The sequence below is a fragment of the Falco punctatus genome (assembly GCF_963210335.1).
Source record: "Falco punctatus genome assembly, chromosome: 3".
In the NCBI taxonomy this organism is placed as follows: domain Eukaryota; kingdom Metazoa; phylum Chordata; class Aves; order Falconiformes; family Falconidae; genus Falco; species Falco punctatus.
In genome coordinates this window covers 44869933-44894201 of record NC_137582.1, presented here as the reverse complement: position 1 = coordinate 44894201, position 24269 = coordinate 44869933, and the positions used below count along the sequence as shown (strand labels likewise).

The 24269-nt window shown below is 40.4% G+C and overlaps 1 protein-coding gene across 7 annotated transcripts in view; it reads left to right on the top strand.

Moving 5' to 3' along the window:
- The window catches only part of NKAIN3 (sodium/potassium transporting ATPase interacting 3), a 377204-nt gene that overhangs the window by 159860 nt on the left and 193075 nt on the right, over positions 1 to 24269 (top strand). For all 7 annotated transcript variants that reach the window (XR_013926577.1, XM_080378300.1, XM_080378303.1 and 4 more), the window contains exon 2: positions 18062 to 18199. Coding sequence is in view for 6 of the 7 variants with exons in the window: in XM_080378300.1 (XP_080234426.1) it covers positions 18062 to 18199 (138 nt within the window). In the remaining variant the exon portion in view is untranslated. The remainder of the gene's footprint in view (positions 1 to 18061; positions 18200 to 24269) is intronic.

The window sequence follows — 24269 nt, the reverse complement described above, 5'->3', positions numbered from 1 at the left end:
TTATACCTATTCCAGCAGTGATAAGAACAGAGATTACATCACATGTTCCCCAGGGTCTGAAAACTCCATGTCACAGACTGATTGCTTAGTCCTGCTGAAAACAGGTGTCTCTCGCCAGGGTGATGAAGCTGGAATAAATAAGCCTACAGTGACTGAAACCCACTGGATATATAAGTATGTGACCACCTAATGTGGTTACTGATACCTAGCATTATATTTTCTCTCCACAGTCTTCCCTTTCTGAACTTGCGCAGTAAAGTTAAATGAGGCAGAAGGTCTGCAGCAGGGTTTTTTCCTTGGTTTAAAGGCTTCCCTTCACATTTTGTACTAATCCTTTTTGGTAGATAAAATGTCACTAAGAAAGGAAGGCAAGTAGTATACTTATCTGCTCAGTCTTTTCAAAGGTTCTTTTCACTAACTTTTAAGTATGACTTTCACAGCAGTAAGACCTTCAGACAAATATTATACTAAAGGTGAAACATACCTATTTGCTGGTCAAAATTTTGTGCATCGTATTTTCTCACTGTTTATAGTATTTGTGCTCAAATAAGAGTTTGGAATATTTTGATTTTTTTTTTTTTTTTTTTTTTCTGAAACATGGGATCAAGTCATAATACTGAAATTTCAAGACCATAACCCTACTACTGGGAAGCAGATTATTGTGCTGCAGTTACAAAAATCTGCCATCATATAAATAGTACAAATTCTTGAAAGTCTTCAAGTACATAGAATTTAGTAAAGTCCAATTTGGTAGAGATGTTCTCTCCATCCTTACACTTTTTGGGCAGCTAAGAATATTTTGTAGCACTGCAAACTGTGCAGGCAAGCTGTGTCTTTTGCTGAAAATTAGGCAAAGTAAATGTTCTAAAGCATGCTTAATGACCTGTTCGTAGGGGAGACAAGTGTTGTTGCAGTCTTTCAGCTCCATGTGCTGTCATTCATATGAACTTCAATAGTTTTATAACAAATACCTTTAGATGATATCATCCTGAAGTCTCACTATGGTCTCTAGTCCCAATAGTTCTGGTATGGCAAATGGTATTCTGGTAGCAACTGCTTTTCCCACGTGTAATTTATTTCAGCAATGGAGCAGGCAATACTGTTTTCCTCTAGAGATGCTTGAGGTACATGTACTCAATCCTTATCTTACGTTGAATTCACTGATCAGTTGATTGGTTTGTCTTACATTTTTCTTCACTGCAAATATCTCTAATCAGATTCTGACTCATCTGACATTCATTTCACTTAACATCATTATTTTATGCAGGAAATTGCATAGTGCTGTGATGCTCCACATTATACAGATCTTCTTCCTTTATCTCATAGAGCTGAGGATGCATTTTGGCAGCACACTTACCATTCATTTATATCATCCTGTAGCTCATATGTTCCTGAACAGCCCCATCAACTTCATTGGGATTACCGCTGAGAATGAGGGTTTCAGGTTCTGATGCTGGTATGACTGCCCTCAGTTTTGCCAGGTCCTTTGCTCTAAACTTGTCTTAGCTTCTTATTTGTTACTTTCTCCTTTTGTCCTCCTTATGAAACACTAACTTGCTCAAGTTTACAAATTTGATCGTGATTTAGGCCTATCAGGTCTGCCACAGCAATAAAAATAGCATGCTTTGAAGACAGAAACATGCCGTAGAGTTTCTTGCGCTTGCACAAAGTTACCCCTTTTCCACAGGTACTGTCATAGCACATCTACTGAATTCATTAGAAATCATATACTGAAGGGCACTGCAAAAAAGGAAACATTTTTAATGTGAGGGTGACTGAGCACTGGCAGAGGTTGCCCGGAGAGGTTGTGGAGTTTCCATCCTGGGAATATTCGTGTCATCTAGATGTGGTCCTGGGGGAACTGCTCTAGGTGGCCCCCCTTGAGCTAGGGGGCTGGACCAGATGACCTCCAGATGTCCCTTCCCATCATAACCATTCCATGAAGCATTTTTGCACTGCTAGCACTCAGCTGGGACCTGTGCATTAACCTTAACATTGATCTTCTACAAAACCATCCAGTCTCTTCATGTTTCCTGTGAGGCAGTTTGTACAGTTTCAGATGATAGCTGGGAGGTGTTTGCACATCATCTGTTACAGTAATGGATTGTGAGGTCTCTCTTACACAGCTCTGGCATTTTTGTTATCCATAAGTAGCCTATGCAGTGCAAATAGTCTGGAGGATACATTATTGTGCTCCAGCTCAGTAAAACACAGCACGTAAGCGTGCTGTTTTACAACTAATTAAAGCTGTTGCATTCTTACCTCAGTTGTATGGGAACATTACATATTTTATGTTAACAGAAACACCTCCTTCTGATGATGCACTGACAAAGACCAGCCACCTCAAAGGTGTGTGTAGCTATGATGGAGCCTCTTGCATCCCTCCTGGGAGTCCTGCATGCCCCATTACCTGTCTGAAATGACTGTACACCAATGCATGAACCACAGGGAATAAACATGAAGAGCTGGAGATCTGCGTGTGATCGCAGGGCACCCAGATCTTATTGCAGTTACAGAAACATGGTGGGATAGCTTGCATGACAAGAATGCTGTCGTGGACAGCTACATACCTTTTAGGAGAGACAGGCCAACAAGGAGAAGTGGTGGAATTGCTCTTTATGTGAGGGAGCAACTGGAGTAAATCAACCCCTCCCTAGGGGTGGATGTAGAATGAGTTGAGAGCTTATGGGTAAGGATTAAGGGGCAGGCTAACACAGGTGACACTGTTGTGGATGTTTACTACAGGTCACCTAATCAGGAAGAGGAAGCTGATGAGACCTTCTACAGACAGCTGGAAGCAGCCTCTTGATCCCAGTCCCTGATTTTCCCGGGGGACTTCAGCCACCCTGATACCTGCCGGAAAGACAAGACAGCTAGGCACACACAGTCCAGGAGGTTCCTTCAGAGCACTGATGATAACTTTTTGATGTAGGTGGTGGAGGAGCCAACGAGGCAAGGTGTGCTTGTGGACCTTGTGCTTACAAACAAAGAAGGACTGGTTGGAGATGTGAAGGCTTAGGGCAGCCTTGGCTGCAGTGACTATGAGATGGTGGAGTTCAGGATCCCGTGTGGAGGAAGCAGGGCAATAATTAGGCTTACAGCTGTGGACTTCAGGAGAGTTAACTTTAGCCTCTTCAAGGACCTACTTGGAGGAATCCCATGGGTTAGGGTTCTGGAAGGTAAGGGGGTCCAAGAGAGCTGGTGTCACTTTCTCCAAGCTCGAGATATGTGTAAGAAATCAAGCAAAAGGGGCAGGAGGCTTGCGTGGATGGGCGAGGAGGTTCTGGCAAAACTCAAAGAGAAGAAGGAAGTTTACAGGATGTGGAAGAAGGGACAGCCCACTTGGGAGGAATATGGCAATGTTGTCAGAGTATGCAGGGATGCAACAAGGAAGGCTAAGGTCCATTCGGAATTAGATCTGGCAAGGGATGTCAAGGACAACAAGGAAGAGCTTCTTCAGGTACATCAGTAGGAAAAGGAAGACGAGGGAAAATGTGGGCCTGCTGCTGAATGAGGTGGGTGCCCTGGTGATGAACGATACAGAGAAGGCAGAGTTACTGCATGCCTTCTTTGCTTCAGTCTTTACTGCTAAGGCTGGCCCTCATCTTTCCCAGACCCTGGAGGCAGGAGAAGTCTGGAGAAAGGCAGACTTTCCCTCAGTCAAGGATGATCGGGTTAGAGATCATTTAGGCAAACTCAGCACCCACAAATCTGTAAGTCCCAATGGGGTGGTCCCCCAGGTTCTGAGGGAGCTGGCAGATGTTGTTGCTAAGCCACTCTCCATCATCTTTGAAAGGTCATGGAGAACAGGAGAGGTGCCTGAGGACCAGAGGAGAACCAGTGTCACTCCCGGAGGACCCAGGAATCTACAGACCAGTCAGCCTCACCTCCATCCCTGGAAAGGTGATGGAACAGCTCATCCTGGAGGTTATCTTGAAGCATGTGGAGGAAAAGAAGGTTATCAGGAGTAGTCAACATGGGTTAACCAAGGGGAAATCAAGCTTGACCAATCTGATAGCCTTCTGTGATGGAATGACTAGCTGGGTAAATGAGAGGAGAGCAGTGGATGTTGTCTACCTTGACCTCAGCAAGGCTTTTGACACTGTCTCCCATAACACCCTCAGAGATAAGCTCAGGCAGTGTGGGTTAGATGAGTAGGCAGTGAGGTGGGTTGAGAACTGGCTGAATAGCAGAGGTCAGAGGGTTGTGAGCTCAGTGCCCTGGATGAAGGGCCAGAGTGTGCATGATTTTTTGCTGATGAAGATTTCTGATGATACAGGACTAGGAGGAGCGGCTGACACACCAGAAGGCTGCACTGCCATTCAGCAGGAATGACAGGCTGGAGAGCTGGGCACAGGAACCTAATGAAGTTCAACGAAGGCAAGTGTGAGGTCCTGCACCTGGGGAGGAACAGCCCCACGCACCAGCACAGGCTGGGGGCAGACCCGCTGGAAGGCAGCTCTGCGGAGAAGGGCCTGGGAGCCCTGGGGGACAGCAAGCTGGCCATGAGCCAGCAGTGTGTCCTGGTGGCCAAGGAGGCCAGTGGGATCCTGGAGGGTATCAGGAGGATGTGATCATCCCCCTCTGCTCTGCTCTGATGAGGCCACATATGTTGTTCTGGGTCCGCTTCTGGGCTCCCCAGTTCAAGAGAGACGGGGAACCACTGGAGAGGGTCCAGCAAAGGGCTACAAAGAGGGTGAGGGCCCTCGAGCACCTGCCTGAAGAGGAAAGGCTGAGGGAGCTGGGCCTGTTCAGCCTGGAGAAGAGAAGACTGAGAGGGGACCTTATCAATGCATACAAATATCTCAAGGGCGAGTGTGAAGATGGTGCCAGGCTCTTGTCAGTGGTGCCCAGCGATAGGACAGGGGGAAACAGGCATAAACCAAAACACAGAAAGTTCCCTCTGAATATGGGGAAAGACTTCCTTATTTTGAGCATGGCAGAGCCCTGGCACAGGCTGCCCAGAGAGGTTGTGGAGTCTCTCATGGAGACATTCAAAACCCACCTGGGCAGAACTCTGTGCAACCTGCTCTGGGTGAACCTGCTTTAGCAGGGGGTTAGGCTGGGTGATCTCCAGAGGTCTCTTCCAGCCCTGAGTGTTCAGTGGTTCTGTGAAATGCTTAGGGAATTTTGAAAACCTTTGGAATCAATACCCTGAAATCCAAAGGAGAAATCTTGTACCATGGGAGTCTGTTATATTGCATGACTTCAGAGCAGTCTCTCTTTTCCCATTTGCCTGTGTAGTCTTGCTGAGCATGTCTGGGTAATTGGTGATAATTACCTCGAATCTTTGAACAGCACTGGTGTATTTCAAGACATTCTAGTAGCCCCCTCTACTTTCCTCATTTGTTCTGTTCCAAGCATTTTGAGAGGCAGTTGACAAGTCTGGGTATGTCTGTCTGCTGGCTGAGCTTGGGAATGGACAAAAGAGCTGCTGGAGAAGGTTTGACGGGTAGGATAAATAGAACACTGCCGAGATAAATGAAGAGCTCCACCGAGGATCACTAGCTAACTTCTTTTTGTTCTTTTGTTTTGAAATACCAGCAGTGGGCCTAGTGGAGAGTGGCAGGAATTGTGAAGGTAAAGGGAGATAATTGCTCCATCTGTGCTTTGCAGGGACAAGGCTAGATAAACTTCTTGAAAACCTGCAGGCCAACTGCTAAATCAGTGATCTTTGTCAATGAGAGGTCATCCGAAGGAGAAAAAGCAGAAGTTGGAGGATTAAGTGGAAATAACAAGACAAATGGAAGTAAGTCACTGAGAGATTAATTAAGGTCTGTTAAAACCGGACTAGAAATGTTAAGATTAAACAATTTGAACACTTATTTTACGAGAGTTCTCAATATACCACCTATGAAGAACTTTTGCGTTTCTTTATGTATACCTTTGAGTTTCAAAATGGCCCCGGAAGGTATCATTCCTACTTCTAAATGCTTGTTTTTCATTATGATCATAATTAATCTCGCTCTGTCTTATGAAGTACCAGTTAGTGCCAAGCAAAGAGATGAGGCTTTTTTTATTTGATATCGAATGAAAATAGGTATTTTCATTGAAAGGTATCATTTTGGAACAGCATTCCAGAAAGGGATTCTGAGATCAAACCAGTTTAGATACAGCCTAAACTATTTTTGAAAGGAGTAATAGAGTGGAATTGCTTTTGGTATCAGGGAGCTGGCTTAGCTGAAGACATTAGCCCCCTGTAGCTCTATCACAATCAATCCTGCAGCATTTTCTAGAGAAAGTCACCAATAAGTGGCTTTGCAGAGTCCTGCGCTCAACACAAGACACCATTTTTATGGCAGGGCACTTTCACGTTTAGGACCTCGTTCTGCATAGTGTACACAGTATTTTATGCTTCTGTTGACAACTTTCTAGTAAACCACATTTGTAGTTATATATATTCACTTTGAAAATTTCTTTCTCCATTTAACGTGAGGATGCTACAAAATCACCTAAAGCAATTGGAATTTGGGGTTTTATTTCTACAACAGAAGGGCCAGATCTTACAATACATGTAAAAGAGCAGGATTTAAAGCGGGATATTGCTGTTTTGTCACCCATCTCTACTACAGTTATGTTCTTCCATGTTTGAAAATAACCCCAGACTTCCCAGTATTTTAATAAGAATGTTCTTACATGTCTACGTGAGCCACAAATGCCCTTTTAGCCTACCTATCTGTATGCTATATATGTGCCATTCCCTATTTAGGGGAACTGGGGTCTGTTCATACATGATTAAGTTTACTTCCTTGCCTTATGAATGTGTTGAAAGGGCACACTGAGTATACTTTTCCAGCCAGATTGCTTTGAGCCCTGCTTTTTACGTTCACTTTAGGCGCTCTTTAGCATTCTTATTTCTAAAGTAGCAAAGTAACAGGATTAACGTGTCAGCCACTAACACTAATTTGGGCATTAACACAGTACCTTTCTTTTCCCAGTTCTCCAATAAACCTATAATTCATATTTCAATGAGTTTAGTACTCACTCTTCTCTCTCTTGTTCTTCACAGAAGCAGGAAAAGCTTTGAGAGACAATGCAGAAAGCTTTGTAAAATATAGCCCCATATTGGAAGTTATTCATACAATAAACTTTGTTGATGAATTGCTTTAGATAAGAAGAGGTCAAAATAATTTGTCATGCTGTTATGCAGGCCTATCTTTTTCTTTCCCTTATTGGGAGAGTTTAGAAAAAGCAAACTGTTGCCCTACTTTCTGTTGATAGCAGCTGGCAAGAGGATGCTCATGGGATGTTGTATATGTGTCCATGCTGCATGATCAGATATTTGATATTAAAGTACGGTACTTGAAAAAGTAAAAAACAGATTTAGTGCAAAGGGCTTTCCACATAGAACCATTGGTGGTTTGTATTCAGCCAGTTACCTGGATCCGTAGGAATTAGGAGATACAAGCTGGTATCTGCCAGTCCAGGTCCTGCTTTGTGGTTTGAGAGTTTGTAGGATTTCAGCATACAGCAGGCACAACTGCTAGAAGTACTAGGTATTTTTGATTATACAGAAAAATTAACAAAGAGCAGCTTTGTATTTATTATTTTGCAATAATGGACTTGGTCATCTGCTCTAAATGTTGCTGCCTTAGGTCCAGTTACTTAAACCTTCCTAACAGCAGTGTAAATTGACTTGCTCAATTATAATGTCATAAACAGTCTTACTGGACTTACCTCAAAGGGGTGAGCTGGGCTGCTTGTAGGGATGAGGGAGAGCTCTGAAAGGAGGAAAAGAAAAGACAACAGTAAAGAAGACTATGGAAGACACTCGGGTCAATTTGATACTCACTAAATACTTTTTTGTCTCATAAAATTAAAAAAAGCATCAGCTTTTTCAGCATATGGAAGTAGCGAGTGTGTCCTCTGTGCTCACCACAACCCTTCTTGGCCAAACAACTCATGAGGTAGAGAGATATTGTTGCTGTGCTGTGAACAGGGAAGAACATTTATGTAATTTTTGTGGCAACAGGAAATGATCCAGTATCAGAGATTCTCATCAAACCCATATGAAGAAGCCAAAGGATCTATGATTGTTTCTAGTTTGCTTGAACATGGCATTTGACAGCAAGTGAATGAAGTGCAACTCAGGGATTGATTTAAACGCGTTGTCAGACTTCTGACCAGTGCTAAACTGCTTGTTTTTCCCGTGTGCATCTGGTGAATCTAAGCAGATGCAGTCTTCCATTCTTCTATTTTTTTGTATAGCTGGGACTTAAGAGAGCACTGGAGAGAAGTTTTCTGGGGAAAGAAGTAAGTTATTTAGGCAGACATCTGAATTCCTCCCTGCTGTGGAAATAGGCTCTATGCTGTGACTCAAATTAGGGGTAACGGGCAGCACATGATTTTTATTACTTTGCTGCCTTGGCTTAATACTTCATTTTGCTTGAAGAGAGTTGGTCATTTAAGATGTACTGCCTCTTTGGAACCGCAAACTAAACCTTAACAGAAGATGCACCGTTCTGTGAGAAACCTTACGTTTCACAAGATCGGGCATGAATCAGTTTGTGCTGTTTGATGTTTTATGCCAAAGCTCATATCTAACAATTTGAGTCAGTTAAACTTGAACCTTGGATGAACTGCTTGACTTGTCCAGCTCCTTCTGAACTTCCTTACTCATGGAAGAAGAGCTCCATTTGGTTTAATTTCTTTCTTCTTTTGGAGCCTACATTAAAAACTGGCGTTAAAGGGTCCTTGATGCATTTTGTAAGAGTAGCAGGTTGTTCTTTAGCCAGAAGGAGCACACCATTCATCTACTAGAGGCTGTAAATACTGTTTTATCTGTTTACTTTACCAGGTTTTCAATTAGTCTCATGCCTTGCAGTCTGGGTGTCCATCTCAGCCTCTCTCCCCTCACATGCTCACACTTGGTCTGTTTATTCTAAGAATGGATTTGGGTAAAAATCCTGCAGCAAGTGTTCTCAGCTTTTTCTTTTTCTCTTTTTATTATTTTTTTTCTGGCTGAATACCATAGTCATCAGAATCTAGGAGGCATCTAGGGCTGTCAGCATCACTGTTATCAAGTGCTGGCATCACCAGTTACCTCCTTGCCTTACCTACTATGCCCTGGGAATTCAAAGTAGAAGTAACCACTTTTGTTTCTCACTATTGTTAGTCAATAAGTACTTTACTCCACCATTTCTTAAGCAGCGATTGAGGAAGCCTATAAAGAAGGTACATAGATTTACTGGATGTGTTCAAATGTGCAAATAAATGAAAAAAACCACAAACCTTGCCATTATGAGAATTTAGGATTTGACGATATGAAAGGATATAATCGTGTAGCAAATAAAAGCTTTCTTTTGAATTAGAGCCACTGCATATGTAGCTTGATATAATTACAAAGAAGAAAAATTTTAATTTTCTTTTACTTTTTATCTAATATCTTTGACTTGGACTTTGTCATTCATGATAAGATAGAAATCTTTACAGATCTTTAACCTATAACCATCTCTTATACTGTTTTTAGCTTTATGTGTGCTGGCATTTAAATGAAACAACCAAGGGAGTCTTAAATGTCATTATAAGCATGTTCATTCCAGCTGTTTGCAGGATTGTATAGGTCAACCAGCCAAGGGGCTTGACTTCAGTGTTTTGGGATCAGTTACAGCTTCATTGGAGGGTTGAAATTCAATCTTAAATCACTGGGCTGTAACAAGTTGGCGCTACAGGGTTTTATTACAATAGTTGGCTTCTTCCCTATCATGGCTACCCATGGACTGTGACTGCATTTTTATAGAGTCTGTTTGGTACAGATGTAGCAGTCAGCCTCGGGTATATCACAATGGCACCTGTAGTTTTCTGGGAAGTGGGACTATTTAATGCCACCTTTTATATCACTGCAGTCAGGCAACCCTGCAGAATAAATATTAACAGACTCTTCCATGCTGATGAGCTTCTTCAATAATTTACTGTTGCCTTTCTGAGCCAGGTCCTGCAGCCTTGATGCAGTCGCAGCTTCTTTTGACTTCTGTGGAAGTTTTGCCTGAGCCAAAACTAGAGGCTTATGTTGTTTTGTGAAAGTACTCAGCACCCGCATATCAAATTCATCACTCAAAAGCTTCCTGCACACCACTGGTGTAGCTGCAAGCCTTTTGTAGTACACGTAACTAGGAAAACAGTTTTCCTTTAAGAATTACCTTTGTTCTTTGCCTGTTGGATAATGTTACATAGTGATACTATATATATATATATATATATTTGTTAAGATGTGGAGAAAATGAGCTATTGAAGAGAACCCTTTCAGCATCTTATAATTACATTTATAGATTTCCAAGATCTGGCATTTACTAGCTCTCCTTATTACACTATGGACCAAATTCTCAGATAAGATCAACCACTTTGCCAGTGGTGTAGTGGTGGCTTGTTCTGAGACATTAGTACAGTGTATTTGCTTCCAAAAATTGAGCCTATATTGCTTACTACTTACCTTGTTTCTTAAGCAGTTATTGAAGAACTGCTGGTAAACTATTGGAGTGATGCTTTTTTTTTCTCAGAAAAAATACTTTGAATGATTTTGCTAAAAACATGATGTCTTCTGCAATATTATGCACTATCACTACCATCATCCTCCAATTAACTTATTCACTAAAGCACTTACAGGAGTGGTGGAAAGACTGTTACCTAGTTCTCAATATTTTCCATATGAGTTGCATAGTTGAATAACAGTAACATTCACTGTTGAAAGGCAACACAGACCCTCTTAAAATGAAGGACTCTTTTTTTTTTTTTTTTTTTTTTTCTCTTCTTATCTGCCCTTTTCTTTGTTTCTGTGCTTTGGCCTTCTCTAACCTTGGCTACTATTCTTTTATTGAGCTCTTTCAGCATATATATATTTTTTGCATTTTATTTTATGCAGTTCTACAGCTAACCAAGTGACAGCCAATTACCTATCTATCTGACCAACACTGCAAGAGCACTTTTGATATTAGATCATCAGGGTTTTTTTTTCTTCTTTGACAATTACTTGTCAGAAAGCTAGCAGTTACTCTTTTGGTCCATGAAACTGAACTTACTATAAACATTAGTGATTTACTCAGAACCTTCCTTGAAATTCAATAACCTTCATGCCACATAATCTTATAAATGTATTTAGTGAGCTGTTACAAGGGATTATCATCTTAAAATCACCCAGAAGCTAGTATTTCACCTAGACAAGTGAATTCAGATCTAATGGGAATCTCCTTTGTGGTCAGATGATTGCTTTAACTGTCACCGAAGGTATAAAGAAGTGATTTAAGTCAAATTTTAACATTTCACAGTAGCACAGACTACACTCATCTTTGGTTATGAAGCCTCTATTGAAAGGCGGTATGTCACAGGTAAGGGGGCTGTAACCTTTAGCTGAGGGACTGTAACTTCCTAAATAGTGTTCTTCAGCCAAGAGTGATCATCTGACACCACCCTTCCACTTCGGATTCGAATGTTCTCCCCTCCATTACAAACCTGGCATTTCTCTCATGTTAAATCTTATGTTCCTTCTTGCTGAAGTCAAGGCTGTCAGTAAGATTCTGAAATTATAGCAAGAGTATAAAAAATGTATAGAAACTCTTTTATGCTTTACTGGTCAGTCTTTGACACAAATAATTTTTATTACTATATTTTTAACTTTCTTGCTTTGCCTGTTAGGTTTCTGTTAGAAACTTTGGATTTTAGCATTTGGTAAGTCAGTCTTTTACTCTCCAACGTTGGGGTTTTATTCAGACTAGTTTGGTAGCTTTTTGATGTCTTTTTCCCTTAAATTAGAAGGTACCTATTCTCCAAAATAATGTGGAAGTACAATGTGAAAATTGTGCATTTGCCCCAAGGTTTTACAAAAAATGTTTTCTGAGTGGAACATCTGTCAAGGAAAAGGAAATGCACACCTAAGAGCGCTGGAATGTGAAGACAGGGCTTAAAAGTCAAATGTGGCTAGTGCTAAAAATGACCTTGATCCAAGGTCTTCTCTATTCCAGCCAACTACCCAGGCTACAAGGTGGTATAAGCGGATCACACTGCTCCTCACCTGCCTCGACATTACTCTCTTCCTTGTGGTGGTGTGTAGCTTTTTGGGGATTCACAGTCATCTGCGCAAAAAACGGAAGGAAGGAGGGAAGAAAAGAAGGAAGGAAGGAAAGAGGATGGGATGGGATGGGACGGGACGGGACAGAAGGATGTGTTGGGAGGGAAAGATGAGTGTACTGCTGAGCTCATCAAAGATGTTCTGGAGTTTCAGAACAGAGGGTCCTTAAAGCTCCAGGTGGATTTTCCTGGAGGAGACTTGTGAACCAGTTCAGTTTTTAACAGTTGCATCGACCAAACTGGACCAAAATGTCTGTAGTTCAGCGTGGCATGTTGGAAACTAGTGGTAATAGTAACAGGCACAACAGTCCTCAGAGATTCATCTTGTCCAGGAAAACCTTCCTAAAGCCACGTGTTAAATATATGGCCATAAAATGAAGCAGAGAGTTTTGCAGAAAACATCTTCATCCTTGGGAGCAATAGTTATTATGGTTGATGAGATGTGCACCAGCACTTCTTGTGTAATAATTATTAGCAGCATCAGCCAACTCTGACTCTTACATGCCTAATTCAAATGTTTCAGATCATTCCTCACTTGAACTTAGAATATGAATGCTCTGGACTGTAATTTTTGGTTTCACCATTTTTTCTATACTATTCATTTTTGAAAGCTGGGGAAACAGTCCGTTTGAGAAGTCATAATAATTTGTATATTTTTTCTAGCTTTTATATTGTTTTTGTTTCAAAAAAACATTTCAAAACTCTGTACTTTTACAGCTCTGCAGTTATTATGTATTTAATTTTATGATTGCTGTTAGATTTCTTCAATACAAGTTTTTTAGATATAGAATGGATACTTTTCTGATTATAATTTCTAGGGATTGTCTTACATGACAAATTAAAGCAGCTTTTTGATATCAGATGCAAAGTAGATTATACTTGCATAATTTTGTAAACAGTAATTTATAGGTTATCAAATTTTCAGCTATTTCTATATATCATTAGCCTTTTATTTTTATATTAAGCAATTTTATGGTTTTATATTTATATCAAGTCACTTTTCGTTTTTTTCTTTTCTAAAAAGATCTGTTACGTATGAAACCACTTCTTGTTCCAGTTGCTCCTTCTGTTATGGATGTAGATCTATTTGGTCGTCTCAAATTAATGTGTCATTTATAAAAGCTTTTCCATTAAAATATAAAACTGCCTTATCCAAGAGGTTTCTGACAGAAGCGAAAATTGGGTTTTTAAATTCATTTTGAAAAGTTGACTTTGTAACTCTGCTGTAGTGTCTCATCACTCAGACAGCTTCTGATACGTATTTTGAAGTATAATAGGACCTGAGCATTTAGAGGAGGGGGTTACTCTATAGAGGGTGTTTGTTGAAGTCTGCTCTCAAAAATGCTTTTTGATATTTCCATTGGCTAGGACCATCTCAGTGATTTATTTCTGTAGAACCTATGCAGCATTGCTGATTGCCGCCTTACCTTTTATTTTGTTACTCCTTAACCATAAGCAGCATATGGGGCATTAAGGCTACAGCATCCATACTTATTCCTGTTCAGGATGTTCCAAATGTGCTGCAATGGTTGCTCCATCTAGGTGGAGAAGCTCAAAATTCAAACAGATTAGCTCACCTAAAATTTATGCTGCTCTTAACAGAAAATAGCTTGGGCATGGCCAGCAGAGAAAGTTCAGCCTGTGTGACTTTAATGCAGCCCAGTCTTGCAGCTTAGGACCTTCTTGCACTCTGCAGAAAGAGGGACGTGGCCTGGACAGACTTAGTGAAACAAAGAGGTAAAAGAACAAAACAAATGTGGCACATCTTCATTAAGTGATCTGATATAGTCCCACTAGAGCATTTTACTGCTAATCCTGGTCTCCTGAGTTGTGCACTTTACATTACAAGATTTTCCATGCTAACGATGACTAAATAACAAAGCGCTCCCTTGGCAGCAGTAATAAGAAATATTATGTCTCATTTTCCAAGTGTTGTTATGATAAGAAAATATTATTTTCTATCTTTTCTAAGTTCTCATGAAAATTTTTACACAACTGGACATCAGTTTCACTAAAAACAGACCTCCAGTATTTAATTTGCAAAACCTGAAACCCTCTTTTTTTTAGGTTTGGGTTATTATTCCACTTTTATGTTAATTATTAAAAACCAGCATCAAACAACAATTTATGATGGATACTCCCAAAGTTTTGTTATCTTAGTTATGACGACTAGTGGAGGTGCCAGCTGCTCCTAATGTGCTTGTTAGGGAAGTGAGTTGATAGTAAACCCCAGAGGAACTCAACCACATCAAGTATACCCCATTTCTCCAGCCTCAGACTCCTCTACCCTACTAAGTTGATACCTGTCTTCTAGCAATGGGAGAAGTTGAGCCAGCTAATTTTGGGAACCTCTGCCTTGCCTTCAGGGTTCAGGCTTTTTTTGCTGTTTTCAGAGAAATCTGAAAATGGTGATGAAAGCAGAAATCCTTGAGGGAAAACTTCTGGATAAAAGCAGCCTCTTTATCATCAAAATGTTCTTGGTGAAGCATTTCAAACTGCTGACATGCACATAACTCCAAGTGAAACCGTCATAGCGTCTGCTTCTTCCCAACTGCACCGCATGGCACAGGTTAGTCTGGTGGCCACTTGTGGCTACTGAGATTTTGGATCTGTGCAAACAGTACTGACTCTTCAAACCTGTATAAAACCAGCCTGTAATTGTGCACAGCTACCTGTTTCACTCACTTGATTCTGATGATGTCTGTGCAGTGAATTACCTGAATCACAGACGGGGTTAGGGACTGCTTTTGTTCATCTGCACGGAGCTAAAAAGTCTGTGGCTTTCACCTCTGCTTGGGGACTGTTGAGTGAAATGCTAAACAAAAGAACAGCAGTGCTTATGTGCTTTCTCTGTTCAGTGCATATTGTCCATGGTATAAAGAAAACAGAACTTAATGTTTCCTCTGCCGTTAGCTTGAATTTTTAGGTTTTTAGTGCCGATCTGTGCTGTCTGCAAGAAAATTTTGTAATTTAGAAGAGAGCAGCAATTTAAGCAGGACAGACATGCCTCCTACCTCTTTCTTTTCTTTAGATTTTTTTGCCCCACTAATGTATTCTGTGGGCTTTAAAGATGAGACAAATTACTCGGTGTTGGCGACAAGAGCAAAATAAATGAGACTTAGCTGCACAGCAAAGTCTTACTGCATAGCCTGATAGTGAAAGGGCTTGTTAGTGGGGAAGCAATAGTGCTATATGTTTGGTGTCCTGCTTCCAGCACTCCTTTGGTGGTTTACATGCTGTGACTGTATATAAAAACAAAGAAGGAGCCCTGCAGGCAAGAAATATAATCAACTCCCCCAATCCTGGATAAGTGCCATAAGCAGTAGGCTGTAGACTCATGTTTCTGCTTGTGCTCTTTTTTTAACTCACTAAATACAAATTCGTATTTTTTGGCTGGTGACAGACCTTCAAGGAGAAGCTTTCTTCCTCGGTATCCTAATGGATAGGAGGTGGGAGGAGAGGGATGGATACACCTCGGTAGGCAGCAGGAGAGGAAACTGAAACTTATTTGTGTTTGTGGTGGGTGCCTTTACCACAGTAATCCATAAAAAAGCTCATTTTTTTTATATATGTGTATGTCTGTCTACAGTGCATATATACATTTATACAACCACCTTTGGGAAGATGCTTGTGGCCGCTGTGCTGTTTTGTGGGAGCCCGGTCCTGCTAGATGTGCTCAGAGCTTGCTTGGCAGATATCAAGGAGGTACACATGAAGGGAAACTTTCTGCCTGGTCCAGTTTAGGCATCAGCTGAGTACCAAGCCTGTTGACATGGATCTGTTGGCAAAGGGCAGTGGCTATATTCATTGACTCTGCAGTACTATGTCTTTCAGGCATTTAAGGTGCTGATCTACATGGCTCTAAAATTGCTCCTAAGGACCAGTTTAAGAAAGGACATACACTAAAAAGCTTCATTCGTATCTGTGCTGCAGGCTTCTGTCTGACAGCTGTAGGTGTTTCAACACTACATAAAACATCTAAGGGCAGCCATCACTTGCAGTGAACCAGCTGTGTGAAATGAATTTTGTAAATACCCACTATGGTCAATGTTCTCTATACCAGCAAATTCACATGTGCCTGGGAAAGAAGCCAGACAGTGGCATACCACTGTGGGTGCTGGTCAGCAATTGAGAGTCCTCCATCATGTTAACTGGGCTCCTTGTGACCAGCAGTCATCCCAGACATTTCACCTGTGCCCAGGGACCATTTTGAGTAGGTAGGTATGTAGTTTGCAGACGGCTGTCCTGTTTCAGAGCCAAGGACACAACTGAAGGCAATCCTAAGTGAGCTGCCTTCCATGCTTGGAGTGTTGCAGGGCACCATCAATTTATTGGTGCAGGCAAAGACCTAGGCTACATGACAGTTTTAATGAATGTCAGGGCAGAGGTGGCTGATAAGCAGATTCTAGTCTGATTTGGCAACTCCATCCATATAACATCATGTGCTGTGTGATAATTTTTCATTTATATATACTGGGCCAGATGTTTCACTGATAAAAGTCAATGTAACTCCACTGCAGCGGAGCTGCATCAAGTTGGTGATTCTACCTTTGTTCGTTTCATTGTTTAGATTTATATTTATAACCTCAATGTAAAGAATGTGTTTTTCATGACTGGTGTAAGGGAAGATTTTTGTACACAAAATATGGATTCTGCTCTCAGTGACACCTAGGCCCATCTTGTAGGTGAGGATTGAATCTGGCCATGATGAAAAATGAAAAGTTTTATGTGAAATACCCACATATGAGAATACTTACTTTGGTATTCACAGGACCATGCTTATTCCATCTGTCTCAGTTATAAATATTTTAAGTGCATATTTTGGTAAATTTTAGGGTTTGTAACAATGTAGTAAAATCAAGTAGATGTGTAATATGTTTTAGCAAGCACAGAAACTCAGCTTTTTCTCAGTAGGATTCTGTTTAGATGCTCAAAAAAGTCTTACTATGGCTGGAACAATATCGAACCAAGTTTAAACGTCAACAGGTGTGCTGCTGAGAAAGTTGATTTTAGCATCTGTAGATTAATAGACTGGATTGTCAGAAATAAGTAGCAAATGTGTTTGCAGAAGAATTTTAATCTGGCTTTTTTTTCCCCCCTTTAACATTCAGAAATGCAGAATTACCTAAGAACCACATGCTGATACAAGGATAAAGGTTGATGTTTCTTAGCCTACGTGCATTTCCACATCTGGCCCTGGGGACAGTGGGAAGAGAGTCATTAGGCTGCCACTGTGTCTTCCTGATTTGCACTTGCCCGAAGCAACCTAGCAGATTATGGCAGAGCTCAGATAGCTCATTTGGCTGTTGATTTTGAAACGGATTACTCCAAGGTCTTCCAACTTTTTCTACAACCTTTCACTACCTGAACCTCAGTCCATGCTTCAGGTAGTGTGGAGATCCCAGCAGTCTTCCTGCATTAGGGAACTCCCGGGAGCATACCCAGTAGCCTCATCTGGGACTCCTCTGAGCCTGCTCTGCCCTTTTTGGTCAAAATCTGTCTCCTTTAGAAATAAACTGAGAAACTTGCAGTCAAGTCTAGTTGAGGATAAATCGAAGAAAACAAAGGCATGGGGAAGGGAGGGAGCATGATGATACTTCAGTAACAATAGCAAGGTTTGCATGGCTTTGCTCAACCTAGGTGAGCTGCTGTTTAAGACAGATTTTGTATTTAAATAAATATTGTCAACCCTTAGAGTTTTCAGCATACAAGAATAAAACAAAGCTTGTCTGCATTTGGTTTGTAGAGGTATTTTTGTACTATATAAGGGTTTAAAAAATATTTTCTTAAATCAAAGTTTTTCCCAAGTGCTTTTTTATTAGATGTTTTTTATGTTGACTGGTAGCTATCTTCAGATACTAGTGTACTGGCAATGCTGACAGTAACCATAGTTTCAGAATTTTGCCATACTTTTATCTGCTAGTGCAAGTAACAAAATGTCAAGTATTCTGTCTCACCTGTAATTAAAAAGTGGATGTTCTTTTTATGTGTTTTCTTACAGCTGGCAGCATTAGAGAGACAGATCTTTGACTTCCTTGGTTTCCAGTGGGCTCCTATCCTTGGCAATTTCCTACAAATAATAGTTGTCATTTTGGGTTTGTTTGGAACCATCCAGTTTAGGCCTCGATATATAGTTGTGGTAAGTCTCATTTATTATCTATTATTTTTTTGCAATTGGTTTTAAAACCTGTAATATTACAATGCAGAATCTTCTTGGTTAGAAAACACCAGATGGTAGTTCTGTAGAAACTTTAGAAGTCTCCATGTCTTTTTGCAAATTTAGAACTAGTGAGTGGCATTTCTGTGATTTTGGAAGCTATCAAGAATGGGTATCCTAGAGAAAGTGCTGCCAAAATTCTGACCATGATAAAAGTCCTTAGTAAGATTCTTTAAAGAATGGAACTCTTTAAAGACTCATGGGAAAATCTACAATTAGACTATGTACGAATGAATAAAAGAAATACAAAAGGTTGCTCTCTGCAATAGACAAGCAGAATCAATGGACATTTTAAAAACCATGTATTTGTAAGGGTCAAGTTGTATTTAACTACATCTTCATGTTAAACAGGGAGAAACAAGGACTATAGAAACTCCTTCAGTCCTGTGACCTGTGGGTTCCAAATAAATCTCCTTCTCACTTACATCTCATTTTGCTAAGACCTGTATTTACAGCCTTGACCCTAAATAGTTAGAAATCGTCTTGATGCTTGTAACTTGAAGCATCATGGGTTTTTTTTCCCCATGTTCTCAACATAGCCAGGAATAAAAAGACCTTCCAAAGCTGTGAAGGAAACTGCCAACAAAAAATACCACTTTTCCTCCCCCACAGTCTCTTCTGAATGGATGAATACTGTGTCTTTACCTGGCAGTGTCTGTATCTGGAACATTTCAGTTGTGTTGTCAGTAATGGACTTAAGGAGGCTAAAGCTTTTATTTTTTCCTCACAAAAGACTGAAATAAATGTCTACAGGGGAAACCTCATTAAACAAATACTTAAAAAGCTTTTCTAGTCAAGCTTGTAATCCTGTAATTCTTTGTTATGTCTTAAAAGAAAAACTGAACAAAAAGTGTACCCAAGGTTCCTTATACTCATATTAGCTAGACTTCTGAGCAGACTATAAGTAATTGAAAATGGATTGATGTAAATAATAGCACTTTTCTCTATACCTGTGGCTGGGGAACTATATTGATGAATCACCTTTCTGCTTTATGTTCTCTTTTTTATAAATAAGACATCGGAAGCAAGTGACGGTAGGCATCTATAAAATTACATAGGAAATTCGTGCCTGAAGTGGATGCGACATCCCAAAATCTCTTGCCCCTCAGGTTCAGCACTGCTGTTCAGTGGTGGAATCTCTGCTTTGGTTTTCAAATGAAGCACAACAGATGTTGACTGTTTCTGTATCTTTTCCAATGTAAATGAACATTTTAGACTATGTGAAAGTTGTTTTAATGTAGAGGTAGAAGTCTCTTAATTAAATTAAGAAACACCTCAGCCAGATACTTTGTCTTCAGATGTAACTGAACTCACATTCTGATTTAAATTTAAGCAAATATTTAAGAGCTTAAGCTATAGCAGGTGCCAATACTGTTTGGGAAGATCAAGAATTTAGAGCAGCTTCTATGGCTACTATAAGGTTCCCAGTGTAGCAGGAAGAGTTTGAGCCAAATCCTGAAGTCTGAAAAGTAAAAGTACACAGGTTGTCTGGAACCGTCCTCACAGCTCGATGCCAGCAGAAGGGGGTGGCTTGTATGCCTCCCAGTTCCCACTGTTCTTCTCCCTGGCTGAATACTTCAAACCCTCTCTACCAGTTATGGCAGCAGTTAACCAGACCCTTAAGTAAGCCGGTTCCACTCCTAAGCTGTCAGAAAACCAACCTAGCAAAAAGTGGAATTTTTTGCTAGACTGCTGAGCTGAATCCAGTCTGTGAGGTTCCCAGTGGGTGCCGGTGCCATCACAAGGCAGGGACTGGGACTGCACAGTCAGGAGCAGCAGTGTGCGGGCAGAGGCAGAGGGAGGAGATGCAATAAATTGAAATAAAGAGAGAATCACGTCGGATACAACGGTTTACTTCTGTAAACTGTCTACACAAAATTGATCTGGCACATGTGGGCGCAAACTGTCCCCATGATATTCTGTCATAGCCTGCTAGGGATCTTGATTTAAGATGACCAGCTCTTGGGTCCTTGGTTTGACCTCAAGAGAATGTCTTTTATCTATCTTCTGTGTGATGAGGGCTGTGCCTTGACGTTTCCCTGACAAAAGAAGTTACACAAAAGCTTTCACTTTGCCATCTTATGCTGTGTATATTGTGTTTTCACCCCTCAAAATTTAATATACAGTAGGAGTGGGAAAGCAAGTGAATAAATGTAGGACCATAACTTGAAGCATCTATACTGCAGTCAAATATGAGGATAGTTCTGCAGGCATAATTGAGCAGGTTTTTGGTGCAGGTACCTGGAGCCAAGGAGCTCAGTGAGGGCTGCGACAGAAGCTGAATAAACACAAAAGCATGCTTCTAACTCTTCCACTGTCATTAACCCAGGCGAGCTAGTTTATCACTAACAGTTAATGACTACATAAGCTGCAGTCATCTCTTTGACCGCAGCAAAAGCATAGCCATTGTAGATTAAAAGTATGAATAAATAAATTACTTTTCCTTCATAGTTTCAGTGGTATAAAATTTGGTCTGAGATCTTTCTAACAAAAAAATGCCTCACCCTCTAAGAGCTGCCATGCAATGGCTGCGTCATGAAGCATCTCTGTTGAATACAATTGTCATTCCAAGTAGATAAAGGTGGTGATGTTCTTTGTCCACAGTCCGTCAGATACAGGACTATAAGGATAGTGATTCTGAAGGAAATCTGGAATTTCCTTTTCCATATGTAAAGTTCTGAGTCCTCAGAGCTTAGGAAACAGAGACACAGAGAGAGGGGGAGCAACAGCATTAACTCCAAGTGTCCTAATTAGTTTAAATTCAATAATTATTTCTAATAGTTTCTGTATTAATTAGTAATTTAGATCTATTTTTATGAACAATTTGTCCTGTCATGAAGCGGATATGCTTTTTCAATACTTGAGTGTTTTGTGGCTGAATTAAATCAGTGCAAAGTTCCCAGGGGACATAAAAGTGCAGAGCTGATTTCTAATTTTCTCATATTAGCTCATTTGAAACTTACCCAAACATTTGCAAAGAATAAAAAACAGATAAATTTAAGTTCTAACTACTCTATAACACACCTGTCATACAGCTCCAGAGCTCTGCTATGATTCATTTCCCTGTGCATGCTTTTCCTTTCTTAATAGAACTTGCTATCACCAGCAAGATTTTCAGGCTGTTAAAATTGATTAAAGATGATGACAAGATACTTGTTAAAGTTGGGTTTTTTTCCCTTCTCCTACTTCTGATGTGAGACTTCAAAAGCCTTCTGAACGATGAGTCATGTAGCTAAAACTGCACAAACCTGGCCCAAAGCTTAACATAAATGTATTAATGAACAGAGATGAAAATAATGCACTTCAATAGTAGGAATATAAGGTGGAAGTCTCTGCTTTACTTGCTTTAATTTAATTCATTAAATAATATGATATATAGGCAATGTGTACACCAGAAAAGTCAGGAGGCGTTTTCTTAAAATAAAAAAAAAACCAACAAAAAAACCACACCAAAAATGCAGAAGAAAAGGCTATACAGAACACTTTATACAGTATTCAGGCAAATGTTATACTCAGAACACACGTGAAATATTTAGGCAGCCAAAATTACTCCTTGAACATCCTTCTTGGTAAGTCCTGAGTTGTCACTGTTCCATCACGTTGATTTATGCCACTTTCCTTGTCATCTTTCACAAATATGACTTAAGTAGGGGCTCTGCAATTACTGATGCCTCTGAGGCACAGCCAGGTATTACAGGGGGTTGATCTGATGACTCAGTAGTTGCTGCCTTTCCTTGAAGTATCCCTGAGCCAACATTCATTTCTCCTAATGCCAAGACACCGTCAGAGGAGGTGCTACGCTTCAGATCAAGTACCCACTTGAGACAGTTTATTTGTTAAAACTAAACTTATCCCACAATCCTTGTAATATTCAAACATAGCATTTTCCCTTTTCTCTTACCTTTCAGTTTAAGCAGCCATCCTTTGCATTTTTCCTTAACCTTTTTTTTTTTTTTTTTTAACTATGTCCCTCTAATATCAACGATTTAACTCTAGAAGTGGTTTTATTTCACTGGTACATGAAAGGTATCTCTGCACCGGTTTCAGTATGACCTGCAGAGTCAAAAGAGGTATAGAAATATTACTATTGTAGAGAGTGGCATTAAGAAAGGGGATCTGAAGGGAACCTACTGAGCTGGACAATAATTTAATAAACATTTAACCTGTAGGAGGCTGACATTAAGAAAAGGGATCTGAAAGGAACCTACCGGGTTGGACAATAATTTAGTAAACATTTAACCTGTAAGGTTTAGGGAGTACTCTCTCCACATAGCTTGTAAGATTCCAGATGCTTCCTCACACCACATAGTATACAATACTTAGTACAAAAGACCAAAAGCAAGAAAGTATACAGTGCATCATGGGGAGAAATCAGTAAAGATTATCACCGGTGTCCTGGGTCCTTCCAGCAGAAGGAATGTGTTAGGTGAAAACGTCCAGCTGATTTTTAAGTAGTGCGTCATATGGGGTATAAAATAAACCCCCCAATTCTTCTTATTGATTCAACCTGTGTGGAAAATTCTTTCTTTGTGCCAGATATGGTGAGAGTTGTGATGCTGAGCATGAGACCAGCGAGGCCAGGGCGGGTGGAGTGTGGCTGGCCAAAGAACTGGGGCAGGGATCACTGGGTGTCAGGGAGTAGGAGTGAGCAGACACAGCAGGACAGTTAGGGTATAGCGATCAGGACATGGGGCTGGAGATGTTGAATGGCAGCTCAGGTCATGAAACAGCTTAGGTGAGGTGCCTTGGGAGGGGAATTAACCCTGAGGATCAGTATGGACCTGAAGTTTCAGACCCTAACTACTCTTCCATGGACAACAAATGTCTTGCCGACATGCATGATGTCCCTTCACACAGAGGACAACAACTTGGGACTGCAGGCAGTTTCTCTGCTAGCAAAAAGGAGAGGTCTTCATCATGGTCTAAACATTACACCTCTCTTCATGACCCAAACAGGTGTTAGTGTGATGCCACATAATATTGTTACAATTTGTTTTTAAACCATGAAAGTATATACATATAAAGTTACACACATGCGCATAAAGTTCACAAAGTAGTACAAATTTTTCAGTAAGAAACACTCAAAAATTATGAAATGCTTTTACTGAAGCCCTCATGTGCAATCTTAACGTGATCCTTTTACATATTTGCAGTTTTGAACTGTGCCAGGTGCGTACCAGTTTTTTCTAGGGGCACCTCCATTGCCATAGAAAGGGCGGACATTTGGGGTGTTCTGCTGATTGCAGCTATAGAATAGAAACTTGATTTGCAGAAAACAGAAGACACGAGAAGAATGAGGCACATGGCAGCAAGAATTAGATCGCTTTTGTTATGAAGGCTGTGCTGGGTAGCTGAGTTTTACCTTTGCTCTCAACCACCAAAACCTTTTTTGACACAAAGCAAGTCACTTAAACCAAACTTTTCACATGGTTTGTTTTCCCCTTGTGTTCTGAGTTCTTGTCTTGAGACCTTATGGTCCAAGTTGCACAAGTGCTGAATTCTCAGCCAACAGGGAGCTGAGCACTGAGCTTATAACGCACTGTATAACCCCAAGTGTTCTGAAAAATGAAGTCTTAAGCATCTCAAGTTGGACGTCTATAATGTATGAATACTTCTGAATGTAATCTCTGCATGTATCAGAACATCATTTGCATTCTGAGAGCTGTATCATTCCCTTACAACATAAAATAAATTAGTTAATGTTTATGCTGCTCTCACACATTACAGTGATGAACATCTTAGAAAACCTCATGAGGAAATGAATATTCAGTCCTCAGAGAAGGGTCTGAGTGACAAAAAGGAATGAAGTATTGAGTTAGCTGTTCATAAAATGTATTAATGGAGGTAAGGTTTTTTAAAGTAAAAATATACCTTTGATGATTTAATTGTTTCCATGGTATTGCACATTCACAAAATAGAAAAATTAAAGTGGCATATATAGCCAGAATTCTGGTGTTCCCTGATTTTGCTTTCTTGCTTTTGCTGTCTTAAA